Raw genomic sequence first — 15,768 nt, 5'->3', positions numbered from 1 at the left:
CGACGTTGTTTTTTATACCAACAAGAATTCACCATATAAATAGCGAAGCAGTTTTAATAATCGTCACTTCTCACTTGAATGTTTAATTGCCTAGTCTTACAAATAGTCAAACCCTGTAACCGCGTTGTATAAACTGCGTAATATTTTATGAACATAATAAAGTGTTAAGTTTTACCTGCGCCTTTTTCACTCCCGCTTCACGATACGACAACTGGCGACGGAGGCGAGATAGTCAAGATACAATGACAGACTCACGCAACCTACTCCCCACCACAAGCACCTCGGGCACGCCTACAGGCTACTTCGAACCTTTCGACCACACCACCGAACAGTGGAGCCTCTACGCGGAGCGCATCGACCTATACCTTCTGGCCAACGGAGTTACAGACAACACTAAGAAAACTGCAGTGTTCCTTACCATACTCGGCGCTAAAACCTACGCTCTGCTCAGGAGTCTAGCGAGTCCTTCAAAACCTACAGACAAATCATACGAAGATTTAGTTAAATTGCTTACGGACCATTTCGAACCTCCACCATCTGAAGTTGCCGAACGTATACGCTTTTCAAGGAGAGACAGAGCTCCCGGAGAGTCCACTTCTGCGTACATTGCACAGCTCCGCAAGCTAGCGGAACATTGCAATTTTGGATCGAATCTGGATATGATGCTGAAGGACCGCCTAGTCGCTGGCATACAGAACCAAGCTATTCAAGCTAGATACATCACCGAAATACCTAAGGATCTCACCCTACAAAGAGCTCTAGATATAGCACTTACAATGGAGTCAGCGGCTAAGCACTTACAAGACATCAATCACAGCAACGGCAACAACACCAAGGAAGTTACGGAAGAGCTGAATCACGTGTCTGCAAATTCAAGGAGTCCAAGAAATCATTCTCAAGTTTTCAAAAGGTACCACCATCCAAATCTTTCAACTACTGAATGCTACAGATGCGGCAGCCTAGATCACAAGGCCAACGAGTGCAGACTTACGAACGCGGTTTGCAATTATTGCCAAAAAACCGGACATCTGGAGAAAGTGTGCATGACAGCGAAGCGAGATCGGCAAGTCGGCGAATACGGCCGACCCTACAGGCGCAACACCAATAGAGTACACTCCCTGCAAGAGAAGTTCCATGAAGCGGGTACAGATCTCGACCTACAAGCCACCAACTACAAGACTACAGAATACGACATTTTTCAAATCTCCACTTCGAATCTGGAAGGTACATTGAGACCGGCACCACAGCCCTACATGTACAAGTTCCTTATTAACGGCGAAACCATTTCGATGGAGCATGACTCAGGGGCATCGTACACAGTCATTTCCGCAACCACGTACGAACTACTGAAGAAACGTACCAAGATACAGGACCTATCACCAACCCCGATTTCTCTAAAAACCTACAACGGCACGCCCGTAGCAACGGAAGGCTTCACAGTGGTCCAGGTTTCATTTCAAGGCACGGTCTTGAGTCTACCTTTGGTCGTAGTTTCGCAGTCATTACCCAGTCTTTGCGGCCGAAATTGGATTGACGCTTTCAATCTGACACCACCCCGACATTCCATCAACGCCAACATTTCCAACGTTTCTGCTGATTCCAAGATCAACGAAATACTCTCAAGATATACGTCCTTGTTCGCGCCTGGTCTAGGATGTCTGAAGGGAACCCAGGTACACCTACAACGTAGACCGGATTATGAGCCAAGAGTTTTCAAACCTCGACCAGTTCCGTTCGCTATCCGGAATTTGGTTCACGAAGAACTAGAGAGACTTCTGAAAGCGGATATCATAGAACCAGTCAAAACAGCAAATTCCGCGGCGCCTATAGTTCCCGTACTCAAGGCTAACAAGAAGATACGTATTTGCGGGGATTTCAAGTTGACGGCCAACAAAGCCACCCTTACGGAGCAATACCCTCTACCCAAAATAAACGAGTTATTCGCCACCCTTAACGGCGGGAAGAAATTCTCCAAATTAGACCTTCGAGACGCATACAACCAACTTGAACTGGATGAAGAGTCGCGAAATCTGGTCGTCATCACCACTCAAAGGGGCCTGTTCCGTTACAAAAGACTACCCTTCGGAGTATCGTCGGCGCCCGCGGTTTTCCAACGGGAAATGGAACAATTACTCACCAATATTCCGCACGTGGCGATCTTCCAAGACGATCTGCTGATAACAGGTCGTGACGACCAGGAACATCACAAGAACTTGGAAGCCGTCCTCAACCGCCTGGAACAAGCGGGACTCAAACTTCGCAAGGAGAAATGCGTATTCATGGCAAACTCCGCAGAATACTTAGGGCATAAGCTTGACGCCAGAGGTCTTTCGCCTATGGAAAAAAACCTACGTCCGATATTAGAAGCACCGGCCCCCACAAACGTCGCAGAAGTTAAATCCTTCTTAGGTTTGGTAACCTACTACTCGAAATTCGTACCCAACATGTCCGATCTGCTAAATCCGCTTTACAAGCTAACCCGCAAGGACGAGCCCTGGGCGTGGGACGAGAAGGCAAACGCGTCATTCACAAAGGCCAAGGAAATACTAGCATCCCCCCGTGTGCTGGTAAACTACGATCCAGTCAAGCCCATCTACTTAGCGTGCGACGCCTCGCCGGTGGGAGTCGGAGCGGTTCTGTCGCACTTGGACACTGACGGGTCCGAAAGGCCTGTAATGTTTGCCTCCAGAACCCTATCCTCGGCAGAAAGGAATTACAGTCAAATAGAGAAGGAAGCACTTTCCCTGATCTTTGGAGTCACTCGGTTCCGAGAGTACATTCTAGGAAGGAAGTTTACTCTAATTACAGACCACAGTCCTCTAGCCGTACTTTTGGCAAATACCAAGCAAGTTCCGACGACCACGGCGGCCAGGATCCAACGATGGGCCATAACTTTGGCCGCCTACGACTATACCATCAAATACAGACCAGGAAAGCTAAATGGGAACGCGGATGCCATGAGTCGATTACCTTTGCCACACTCCACCGACACTACCCCTCAACCGACAGAGTACGTGATGCTGCTGGATGAAATAAACACGGGTCCGGTGACCGCGACAGACATCAGGAAGTCTCTGGAAGAAAATCTCACGACGTTTCAACTGATGGGTTTCGTTCAAAGCGGATGGCCAAAGGACGTACCGGAAGCGCTGAAACCCTTCTTCTCCAGACGCCACGAGCTTTCCATCAGCTCAGGCCTACTATTATGGAGCAGCCGGGTGTACATTCCAGAGCAGCACCGCCAGTCAGTACTCGAAGAACTTCACGCAGGTCATTTGGGCATTACCAAAACCAAACGTCTTGCCAGAAGAATAGTTTGGTGGCCTAACATCGACAAAGACATAGAGAAACTGGTTTCCTCCTGCTACCATTGCCAACAAGAAGCTTCGTTGCCAGCAAAAGCCTATTCAAACTGGCCCAAGACATCGAGTCCAATGGAACGAGTTCACATTGACTACCTTGGACCGCTCGACAAGAAAATGATCCTCGTAGTAGTCGATACTTACTCAAACTGGATCGAAGCCGTTCCCACCGAGTCTTCCACTTCATTCGCCACGATAGAAATACTGAGAGATATATTTGCACGTTTCGGACTACCCCAATGCTTGGTATCCGACAACGGGACCTGCTTTACAAGCGACGAATTTCGCGAGTTTACCAAAGAAAACGGCATCAAACACTTGACGACAGCCCCTTATCACCCTTCGTCTAACGGCCACGCTGAGAAGGCAGTGTCAACAATCAAACACGGTCTAGCAAAGCTACGAGACGGTACAATGAAGGCGAGACTGGCCAAAATCCTCTTGTCACATCGCCGTTCACCCAACGAGGAAGGGCAGACTCCCTCATTCCTCTTTCTACAGCGAGAGTTACGCAGCCGATTAGACAGCTTAAGACCTTTGGACAAAACGGTCAACGAGCACACCCAAGACACTTCCAGCGGAGTAAACCAGAAGTTTAGCCAAGGTGCTCCGGTTTGGGTAAAGAATTACGGACGAGGACCAAAGTGGCAAGAGGGCAAGGTCGCGGCCTTTTTGGGAAACACCATGACGTCGGTGGCTACTCCGTTTGGTACAATGCGTCGGCACCTTAACCAAACCAGACCAAGGGTAGAAAACCCCTTCCCGAGAACGACAACAACGGAACACGCAGCTGCAATTCCAAGGGTGGAAATCCCCTTCCCGAGAACGACAACCACAGAGCACGCAGTCGCAAGTAAACGAACGTTCAACGCTTCAGCAACTTCAGAAATCGCAGAGTATGCCAGAGCCGACCAAGAATCGACCAATGTCGCAGTATCAAACAACGGAGCCCTAACGGATCGAGAAATGCTTAACACGCAGGACGTTTCAACCATCAACACAGATCCTGCAGAACAAGAAACCTTTATGGCAGGCGGACCTCCGGACGCTCCCCAAACATCAAGGCGATCAGCAAGAATCCGCAAGGAACCTACACGCCTCACGTATTATCAGAAGCCATGAAATTTCGCTTTCAAGGGAGGAAAAGTGTTACGTCACGCCGCTTTTTCGCCAACTAGCAAAAAACCTTACGACGACGTTGTTTTTTATACCAACAAGAATTCACCATATAAATAGCGAAGCAGTTTTAATAATCGTCACTTCTCACTTGAATGTTTAATTGCCTAGTCTTACAAATAGTCAAACCCTGTAACCGCGTTGTATAAACTGCGTAATATTTTATGAACATAATAAAGTGTTAAGTTTTACCTGCGCCTTTTTCACTCCCGCTTCACGATACGACACAAACTAAAAAATTTAGGCTTAGAAAGGATATCAAGTAGAGTTGAAAAATTTGGCCTAATAATGACAAATCAGTAGAATGGAAACTCAAATAAAAGAAATAAGAGCTTAGTTGAAGTAGGCTTAGCATTAGTTATTCTTTAGGTTTACACTTCAACCCCATTAAGAAAAAACCCATCATTATATCCTTTAATTACAGCTAACTCAACTCCAATAAACACTAAAGTCCCATTTAGATCAAACCAAAAAGAAAAAAAAAACCCACTGTAAATTAAACCTTTCACCGTATCACAATAGAATTTCCTCCGTTAAGAACTAGACCCATAGCCACAGGAGGATAACATAACGTTAAGCCTAATCACTCAAGCGCATTCCAGAATGATAAAGAGCTAGCAATAACAAAAACGAAAATGCTTCTCCCGCCTCCTCTCTTTTTTTAAATTACTACTTCAGGAATTCTAGCGGTGAAAACTCTCGCGCCCTTTTTACCTAACAATTGTCACTATATACAGCCTCCTACAGGGCGCCCGTCCAAACTTAATAGAGTTAGGCCTAAAGTTGTTTCTTTTCCACACCACTTTTGGTGGCGGGCTGGAAAGAAAGTAAAAGAAAGTACATTCCATTCAGCTTTTAAGTAAAAATTAGGCTTCATTCCCCAAAAATCTGAAGCCATCACTTCACTCACTGCATGGGCAGAGCGGCATATGATGATGGTAGGGTTATACAGAAACTCCCGCATTTTCTTTTTTTTTAAAGAGAGATTTCTTGGGTACTTTTTTAAGCGAACATACTTCTTACCGTGCAAGGAAAATAAAGTATTATTGCCTACGTGTTAGAGTCTAGCCAATGGAAGAACGCCGCCCTTCTAAGGTAGGGGGGAACACGAACAAGTTGGAAAAGGTCAACTTAACAACCCTCTTTGCTAGAATTGACCCTTTTCAAAGGTTGAGTAGAGTCCGGTGTTTGTCCATCTTGTCTTAAGATGGAACATACGGTACATGGACATCATAGACGTTGGTGAACTGGTATCTGTTGTCTGTGTTGTCCACCGGATTTTCCGTCTTAACCCTAAATAAAGCAGACTACACTGCGCCCCCATTTTTAAAAGAACCTATTAAGTTTATGATAGTTTTGAAGCCGTTGAGAGAAGATGAAACTAGAATTTAACCATTTAACCTCGTACGAACAAACCCTGAAACCTAATTTTAACCAAGGCTTAAAAACCCCTAAAAGGAGGGGCAGGGGGTACTACCTACGTTACGTTGTGGATGACCAAAGAAAGAGGGTGCGGGTGGCTAACGTAGCCGCCCCGGTTGAACTGATTAAATTCAACCGCCTCTTTTCGGCGTGTGTTCAATTTTCATGAGCTACCATTAACGATAAGTAATGCGGCAAAATAGTCTCCGGTTTTCTTCCAAGACCCCAAGGTTCTCTCTCTCACTCTCTCCTAGCCACGAAAGCTATTTCCCTCATTACTCAGCTCTCTTCCAGAGGAGAATGTTTTGGGTCTCCCATCTGTACCCTCACGGTACGGTGTACGCTCGGTACCCCATCATTTCTTCAGCGACCCAAGACTCTCTCTCTCTCCCAAGAAACGTGCACTGGCTTCTCTGTACCAGGCTCACTAATCGAGAAAATTTCGAGATATCAGCGGACAGATACCGTGAAAAGGAAGCTAAATTCCTTTCAAGGCATTAACTCTCTTAAGACACTGAACCTGAGTGTTTCCAAAGTACTCGCCCCCCCCCTATCCCGTTCCTTCTCCTTCCTTATTTTTGGAGAACTTGTATAATTTAGTCATATTTAAATTCGTTCCGTGGAATGCTTCGCTACTTTTAATTTATGTAGACACTTTTTCAACGTCACGAGACGCCTATGTGCTAGCTAGAGTCACGTGGTGTACGTTTGGCTCGCGCTCGAGCTCTTATATTTTGTTATTTAGGGTTCAGTAGGTTTTAAAGAAAGAAAGAACGAAAGACTTAATTTTTAGAATTTTCTGCTTAAAAACTGAAACTTTTTTAAAATAAATTCAGCGATACAATAGAAAAATTAAATGGCTAGAAAACTTTCAATGCGGAAGAAATATCTTGTTAAAGTGTGGGTGAACTAGATATTATCTCATTCTTCCGTAGTGTTGCGCTAAGCCTAATTATTTCCTGGTTATTGACTGTAATTCCAAGACACAATATCTCAACTTGCTAAGCCTTTTTTACTCTTAAAGGATGAAACCAACTTTTACGCTATCTCGTTCTTTGTTATTGTTATGTTGTTCTAAGCCTAATTATTACACGAACTCCTTAACCCTAAATCCAAAACCAAACCTCTCAACTTCTAGGCCTACTTTAACTATTAAAATATTAGAATTCAAATGGTACCTAAGCCTTTGCGGCGATGTTTGCCTCCCTTTAAACACTTATTTTTCCCTTTTCTCTGAAAAGCAAATAATTTACAGAAGAGGGACTGAGATCTTCTCCCCGGCATGACTTTACTTTCTCTCTTATCCAAGCGTTCGTTGGGTTTCCCCCCTTTCTTGCTTTAGGACTAAAGTTATTTTCCTCCGATGATCTTATTATAGCCCTAAGGCATTAGGAAAAGGCTTAAAACCGAATGGGTTAAACGTGCTTACTACTCACCCCCTGAAAAGATGCCCGAGCTCCTCTCTCTCTCTGATATCAGTAAGAGAGAAAACTCTTAGGTCTAAAACCTGCTAGGAAAACTAAAGGAGAATATCCCTTTTAGTTAAAATTCAAAGGGCGTACCGACGTCTTGAGCCTAAGGCCTAAGGGCTAACCGGGATAGCAGCGGCGGCAAGGGGGTCGTGGATTAAACGATGGGCCTTCCATCTTCTTCGTTATTTTGTCCGACCTTTTCTACTGATAAAAGATAACGCGATGCTTAATCAAGAAGCTACGGTTTTTAAAAGGGGGGATGGAATTAACCCCTGGCTGGCTTTCAAACTTTTCCCCCTTCCCATTTTTCTGCCTGTTCGAACTAGATTGCTAACGATTTTTTCCCCCTTTCCTATATAAGTCTGCTCTAAATTCATTGAATTTATTTAATTCATTCATGAAAAATGGTGATTTTTAGTAATTAAAGTTTATTTACATTTTGGGGAGAAGGGCAATTTTAAAGATGGCACCCGCTATAATGTCGTTGCATCTCTAGCTTCAGTTTCCTGTACGGGGTGTTTCTGATTAAGAGGGATGTTCTTTGGGAATCGACTTATGATTAGAGTGTTTTAGGGATGACCCCTTAATTAAATTAATAATTAATCATTGTCGTGGAATCGGTTTCTTAATTAAATTTAAGGGGTCATCCGTAAAATACTCCATCCCATCTTAACTCGAAAGCAGTATCACCCTGTACACTTATTCTTATGACTCCTGAATTTCTCGAGGTACAGTTTAACATTCTTGTAATTAATTTTAACTATTCATGTTTCTAACGATGTATGGTGTATAGCTTAATCTTGTATGGGGTAGTAAGGAGTGGCCCATATGGGGTTATGGGAACCCAACCCTAGCTTTTTCCGCTAATTAAGCCTCCGTTTAGATATTCTGAAAAATTTATTAAAGGAGATGTACGAAAAAGCTTATTTCCGGATGAAGCCCTCTTTTTTTTCTTTCTCTATTTGGATTTAAAGGAATTAAGGGGTTCAAAGGTTTAAGAGATTAAAAACGAAGGGCTCTTTAATGATTTAAATGGTTAGGATATACTTATTTAAAGAAAAGAAGAAAGGAAAGAAGGATTTTAATAAATTAAATTTATAGAATCAAATTAAAGATCACCCCAAATCCTTTTTTAGATTCCCTTTAGGTTAGGCTTAACTATCTCCTTAAAGTTTAACCTGCCCGCTTACTTATTCTACACAGAGAAGCTAAAATACAGGATTAAACTCTGAAATGTTTATATTTATCTGTTGTTAGAAAAACTAACTGGTTTCGCGTCCCAGTAAATTACCATTGTACTTCAAAATAATTTTACAGGAACGAGTTAGGCTTAAATGTACTAAGCCTGATTTTAAAATCTACTAAGCTAAGGCTTAGAAAATCCTTAGCTTTGTATTCCTAAGCCTAATTATAGTCCTAAACTTTTAGGCCTATTTTGTATTCCTAAGCCTAATTATAGTCCTAAACATTTAGGATTATTTTGTATTCCTAAGCCTAATTATAGTCCTAAACATTTAGGATTATTTTGTATTCCTAAGCCTAATTATAGTCCTAAACATTTAGGATTATTTTGTGTTCCTAATCCTAATTATAGTCCTAAACCTTTAGGCCTATTTTGTATTCCTAAGCCTAATTATAGTCCTAAAATGTTAGGCCTATTCCAAAAGAATTCTACAGAACTAATTAGGCTTAATAATACCCTCCATCTAAACCTGACCTCCAAAAATAATTTCTTAATCGAATTAATTAAAATTAATTGTATTAGACCTAATTAATAGGTAAAAATATCTGACATTTCTTTGATTAAATCTGATAGACATTGAAAAATAAGTTAAGGAAGGAAGGAAAAAAATGGAGGAAGTGATATATGACTGTGCACGACAAAATAGGGTGTGGAAAACTATACACGCAACGTTAGGATTAATTAGGCTAAAAGATCTTGTGTTTTCGTGCCTCTCTCTCTCTCTCTCTCTCTCTCTCTCTCTCTCTCTCTCTGTAACCTGCCCTTTTTCGTGAAAGTGAAAAAAAAAAGAAAGAGGTGTCAGAGAGCTAATTTTCCGGGTCTTTGCATCCGACCTAGTGGAAGCAAGGAGTCTTTATACCCTGGTCAAATTAGCGGCGTCGACTGTAGAGGCATTAACTTGTTCACAATCAAGTCAAATATAAAAAAACCCACACCTTTTAAATAAAAACTCTTGGTCCCTAGTTAAGGCAAAACTATTAGATGGGGATTAAAATACCCAATAAGGAAGTCCCGCGTCGACATCGAACGGGGTTGGGGGGGGGGGAGAAGGAAAGAGGAAGGCGAAAGATTGACTGCTCCCTTTTTTTAAACCTACCGATAATTTCATTAAGTAAATGCGATGCGATCTTGATCTCTTAAGCCTTTGTTCCCGACCAGCTGCATGGTTGTTCCCGAGCAACCATTTTTATAAAGGGATATTATGACTAATATTTTTGGGTCTATTTTTTTTATCAATACGCTCTTTTCAAAAGGGGTTGGGGCTTGCCTCAGTATCGTCTGCTTGATTAGGGTTAAGACGCCGGAACATTGATTGGGTAGGTTGTTACCAAGTCTTTATGGTTTGAAGAACAAAGATTCTACATCCGATTTTTGAAAAAGGTCTCGTCTGTTGGACCACTAGTTCACGTGATAGATTCCCCCTAGCTCGGTCTGCTTCACAGGTAGGTCTATTCTATTGGTCCACTAGTACCAAGTGACAGATTCCCCCCCCCCTCGGTCTGCTTCACAGGTAGGTCTATTCTATTGGTCTACTAGTACCACGTGACAGATTCCCCCCTAGCTCGATCTGCTTCACAGATAGGTTTATTCTATTGGCCCACTAGTACCACGTGATAGATTACCCCCTAGCTCGGTCTGCTTCACAGATAGGTTTATTCTATTGGTCCACTAGTACCACGTGACAGATTTCCCCCTAGCTCGATCTGCTTCACAGATAGGTTTATTCTATTGGCCCACTAGTACCACGTGATAGATTACCCCCTAGCTCGGTCTGCTTCACAGATAGGTTTATTCTATTGGTCCACTAGTACCACGTGACAGATTTCCCCCTAGCTCGATCTGCTTCACAGATAGGTTTATTCTATTGGTCCACTAGTACCACGTGACAGATTTCCCCCATCCCTCGGTCTGTTTCACAGATGGATCTATTGTTATAGCTTCATCTGGTATCTTTTTTTTAATATTGAAGATAGTTCTACACATAAAATTAATTAAATATGGAATTCTAGAAATAATCTAATATTTTTAGGAAGGTAAGGTTTCATCGTTTCTTATTTCAATGTTCCTTTAAAATCTGGTAAAGAAATTTTTTTCCTTTACGGGAAGAATATGATGAAAGTTCCTGGCTTGGTTCTGATTTTTCTACTCATTTTTTAAAGAATTTTCTCTCTTTTTTAAATCCATTAAGAGATTTTTCGTTGTTGGAATGAAAAAAGAGTGAAATTTTTTCACCTTAGACTTAGTTTGAATTATTTTTTCTTTCCCTTGAAGAAGAATCAAGATAACGTATAGGACAGAGAAAGTGGGCTTTCAATAAAATTGCCCTTTAATTTCTGTAGGGATTAGCGTTAATTCTTACTATTATTATTTTTTTTAACTTCGCTTTATTTGTAATTAACTTTAATTATATTGGAGTTTAATCTCCAACGGAACTTTTTAGATTATTTAAGTTTTGTTATTGAATAGATGAAAGGGGGATCTTAAGGGATTATTATTATATTAAATGTTAATCCTTTACTAATTTGTGTAATTAACACTAAGCCTAGATACATCTAGACGTTAGAGATTGGCTTGATTAGTTTCTTGCGAAATTAGTTTTATTTTTAGGCCTATTGTTAATTAAGGTAGAGAGACTCGGAGTTTTAGCGTTTGTTTACGAGTTTAATAATATAGTAGGTTTGTTTAAAGGTAAATATTTATTAAACTTTAGGTGGAATTTAACTTCGAAACTTATAGTAATCACACCGAGTGTCATGAGTTTCAGTGATATATTTATTAAAATAAAATTAATCAATTAAACTTTAGGCGGATTTTAACTTCGAAACTTTGTATCAGATCAATATATAATAATAGTTTAGTTGTATCTTTAACAGGTTAGATAGAATAAATCCTAAGTAGGTATTATATTATAGAGTAATTTAGAGATATAATTTTTCTTATAGATTTAAATTTATATAAATAATCAGACCAGGTAATTTAGTTATAACTTTTTCCCTTGACTAGTTAGAATAAAACCGAAGATACCATTACAAACTAGATATTCAATAGAATAATCTGTCTAAATTTCGGGAGAAACACCCTTCAATAACCTTTACAAATTAATTTAAAATTAATTTAAATAAAAAAGTAAAAAAGGTGAGTGAAAATGTCACTTACGTCTACATAAACTCCCAGTAAATCATATTTCTGACCCGGTGGTTGATCACGTGGTAAATATCGATAAAATTCCTCGTTGTTCTTGTACCATTTGACCGAATAGAGATTGTCCGATTCCTGGTCAAATTCGCATCCCAGAAACAGCGACTCTCCGCTGAAAATAGCTCCTGGCACATCGAGTCGGAAAAATTGGAGAGGACATACACCTATATTATAAAGAACAGAAAGAGATGGGAGGGAGGGAGAGAGAGAGAGAGAGAGAGGAGAGAAAAATGGTCTTTAAAATATTCAAATTAAATCACCGTATAACAATGCGCCCCCTATCTTTCCTTTAAATATTAATCTCACTCTGCACCAAGCTATAAATTATAACTGTTGATGCAAAGGCTTAGAAACTCCAGTAAATTATTGTCAAAAATGAATTCAATTCATACAAGAAAAATGAAAGATTGTATTTTTAACTTTGTCGTAGTTAGAAAAAGTACTAAATGATCAGTGATCATTCGAAGAGGTTGTCGAAATATATCGTTATCACTAAAAGGGGGTAGAGAAATTTCCTTCCCCTCTTTCAGTTTTTTAACTTCAGGCACTGTTTTCAGGCTTGTTGTAAGTCAAGTTATTCAATTAATGATCAATTTAAACTTTTCTGTCGTATCTTAGCTCACCTACTGTCTGGCAACACCAGAACCACAGCAAAACTTAAGATTCCTATATTTACTTTAGGGTTCTTGGTTAGACTCTTTTTTGTTGAAACATGATTCATTGGAGAAATGAATTTATTCGTTTAGCTGGTTTGTACACTATAGAAACCTAAAATATATCTATATATATATATATTTAAGCTGCTAAGACTAATGTTTTATGTAAGATAAAGACAGTTATAATCCTTCTTTAAAACCATTTTATATCGTCTTTATAAATGTGTAAACTTGGAGCTCTGGCAATGGCGACCCCCCATACCCAGTAAGATTTATGTTATTTTAATAAGAATTTAAGGGTCTTAAAATGTCTTGTAGAAGTTAAGGATATATTTCAAAATATTTCATTATGAATTGATAGTAAAGGCAGTTGCAACTAATAACAAAACAGGCTCTAGTATTTTTGAAAATATATATTTTTTTAAATTTCGCGGGCTTTAATTTGTGACGACACGTGTTTTGTAAATACGTGTAGAGCTTATTTTTCTGTTTAATTTGATTCCAAATATAATTAAATTGGTGCGGAATTAAGGAAGATACGAATTTTATAAAAATAAAAAACTTTATCATACACTGATGTATTGCGGGTTGGAGTTTTACAGGGGCCCATAGGAAATACATTATCAGTTTTGCCCCTGGAGGTTCGGCACGAGGAAGGTTTAATTTGTGATACCACGTGTTTTGTAAATACTTAAATAGTTGATTTGCTGTTCAATATGATCCAAAATTACAATGAAATTGGTGCGGAATTAAGAAAGATACGAATTTTATAAAAAATAAAAATTTATCATACACTGATGTATTGCGGGTTGGAGTTTTTCAGGGGCCTATAGGAAATACATTATTAGTTTTGCCCCTGGAGGTTCGGCACAAGAAAGGTTTTGGAGAAAATTGTTTTATACGTTCAAAGCCTGCATTCTCTCCACTTAATTAAGTATAAATTATCCCTCCGCCAATATTACAATTAGGCTAATGCAACCGGAGCTAGCTTATTATTTAGAAATTTTAGTTTTTTAGTTTAAATTACATATTTCACTATCTTTTTAATTTAAAGAAAAAATACGTGAAATTGAAACTAAAGTGGTTCCTCAATTTTCAACGATGAACACCAACAACGAAAACAAAACCAAAAGAAAAAACACTTTTTAACAAGAGAAAAATTCAACCAAAGTGAAAAGCTTTGGTTTTAAAATTTTCCTCTTGAAGTTGTAGACAAGAAAGAAAACTTGATGTTACGTTACTTAAGGCGCCTTGAAGGAAAATATTTTTACTTTGTTTTTTCTTTTGGTTTTGTTTTTCATTTCTTTTATGCATTTTTTTTTCTAAGTCATACCTTACTAGCAGTATCTAAATTTAGTTCAACTCAAAAAATATTTTCCTTGCTCCCTAGCTAGATAGTTTTATGAATAGAAAGGAAACGGTGAAGAGTGTTGTTTTCCTTTTTAGCTTTTAAGAATATTTTAGTTTTTTTTAAGCTCAAAGTTGAGTGCTTCCATTTTTTGATAAAGTTATATAAGTGTGAGATGAGGGAAATTATTTTAATCAGAGCGAAGTTATTTCAACGGTCCGCTTTCAAAAAGTTTTATTTTTGTGAAGTGTTTCCGTAAGCCCAGCTTTTGTTGTTGGATTTTAACATAACCCTTGCTACGTGGTGTAAGTATATTACTGCTGTAGTGGCTTATAGTATCTTAAAGTGTCTGCAACGCCATCTTTATTTGAAAAGCTCTCTCCTACAAAGTCCAAACTGTAAATTAATAGAGTTGAGATCACAGTAGGCAATGAAGACTCATTTTTTGGTAAAAAATTCCACCACTAGGTGACACCCCTTAACTAGAAATACACCCCATGGTGTGAATGGACCTTAAATACGTTTTAAAAGACCAATAGAATAATTAGGCTTAAGTTTCAAACATTTTACTTTGATACTCCCTGAGCAAATAAGCCTATTTTCATCTACAAATCTTCAACGCTGTTTAAATTCCATCATACCGCGTATCATGAATTAGGCTTAAGTGGCTTTACTAACTGGCGTGGTCTTATCCTCCAATCATTAGTCTCGTGAGAGCCACAGAGATTTTAATCACAAACTAAACTTTGTCGATCTATAAACCAATAAAACGTAAAGCCAACTACACACTCCCGCGTAAATAGCGTCTCCAGGTGTCGCTATGGCCGTAATACAAGCTTTGGTGCCTTTTTTTCAAGGGCATAGGCCTTTACTTAACCCATCTATGGACGACTTTATAAAACATTTGCATTTTGGTTATAACCGACAGAAAAAAAGCCTATATTGTTTTAAATACTTCAAGTTCAAAAGTTCCCAAAGTTTTCAAAGCAAAAACGTGTACCATAACATATAATTAACAGTATTTGCACGCGTAGGTTCATCCTCCATGGTAATTAAACTTCGAAACGAGTTTAGAAAAGCCATGCTAACCTAGAGTGTTTAATCCACCGTAACAAATAGACGTTTGCTTGTCTCTAGAAATTAAGGATTGGCTTAGATATTTAGCTCGCTTCTGCTTTCACCTGGAAATAGATCTAGGTGTCGTTTAGGCTACACCTACCCTGACCAGAGCTCCCTCTTTTGCTTGACCTTTTTAAGTAAATTTAATGTGTAGAGTAAAAAAGCTGCACCACGCCTTTGAAGCTCATATTGACAAATTAGGCTGTCGACGGTATATATTTTTCAGAGATAGTCTACGGGGAATAATTCAAAAACAGAAGGTATATTTTAATCTCGAGTTTTAAAAGCCTAGAGAGTATTAGCTTATCGAGGGACATATGGTATGGCGTGTATATAAATAAATTAATTAGTGTTATATAACTAACTATGGTGGATAGCAAAGTCTGTTTAATTTACTATATATATATATACTGTTATTGGTATACTTCTCATATCCGGTATAGGCACCAGGGGGATTTAATGTTGTAAGTTTAGTAACTCGGTTTGAATACACGGAAATTTTAATTCTAAGTTGTTAATATTACGACTGCTTGGTCTGTAAACCGTAATTAGAAAGAGAGAGTGAGATAATGCCTCTAGGTGTGTGTTTGGGAAGTTGGTTGGGGGTGTTTTGGTTTTGGGATTTCCTTTGTTACGAGTTATAAGAATTTCTATGAATGTATTTAAAAGATGCAGTTGAATATTTTAATAGTTTTAATTGTAAAGGAAGGTTTAAATTCACATAATGGTTTTTCAAGTCCAAAATTAGATTATGGCGTATTTATATTCGTAT

General features: G+C 39.3%; 1 protein-coding gene and 1 long non-coding RNA gene across 2 annotated transcripts in view; both read right to left on the bottom strand.

Annotated features, from left to right (window-relative positions):
• Positions 1 to 15,768, bottom strand: part of LOC149677051 (uncharacterized) — a 48,429-nt gene that overhangs the window by 14,614 nt on the left and 18,047 nt on the right. The window contains exon 2 of the mRNA XM_089838026.1: positions 11,832 to 12,037. Within this exon, the coding sequence (XP_089694152.1) occupies positions 11,832 to 12,037 (206 nt within the window). The remainder of the gene's footprint in view (positions 1 to 11,831; positions 12,038 to 15,768) is intronic.
• On the bottom strand, positions 37 to 4,768 carry LOC149677052 (uncharacterized). The gene is made up of 3 exons (XR_016366560.1): positions 4,731 to 4,768; positions 802 to 1,118; positions 37 to 746 (listed from the first exon to the last, which is right to left on the bottom strand). It is a non-coding gene; the product is annotated as an uncharacterized LOC149677052 (long non-coding RNA).

The sequence above is a fragment of the Phalangium opilio genome, unplaced genomic scaffold, assembly GCF_054372755.1.
Source record: "Phalangium opilio isolate 3A_F unplaced genomic scaffold, DU_Popi_V2 ptg000045l_1, whole genome shotgun sequence".
In the NCBI taxonomy this organism is placed as follows: Eukaryota; Metazoa; Arthropoda; class Arachnida; order Opiliones; family Phalangiidae; genus Phalangium; species Phalangium opilio.
This window is presented reverse-complemented; position numbering and strand designations above follow the sequence as displayed.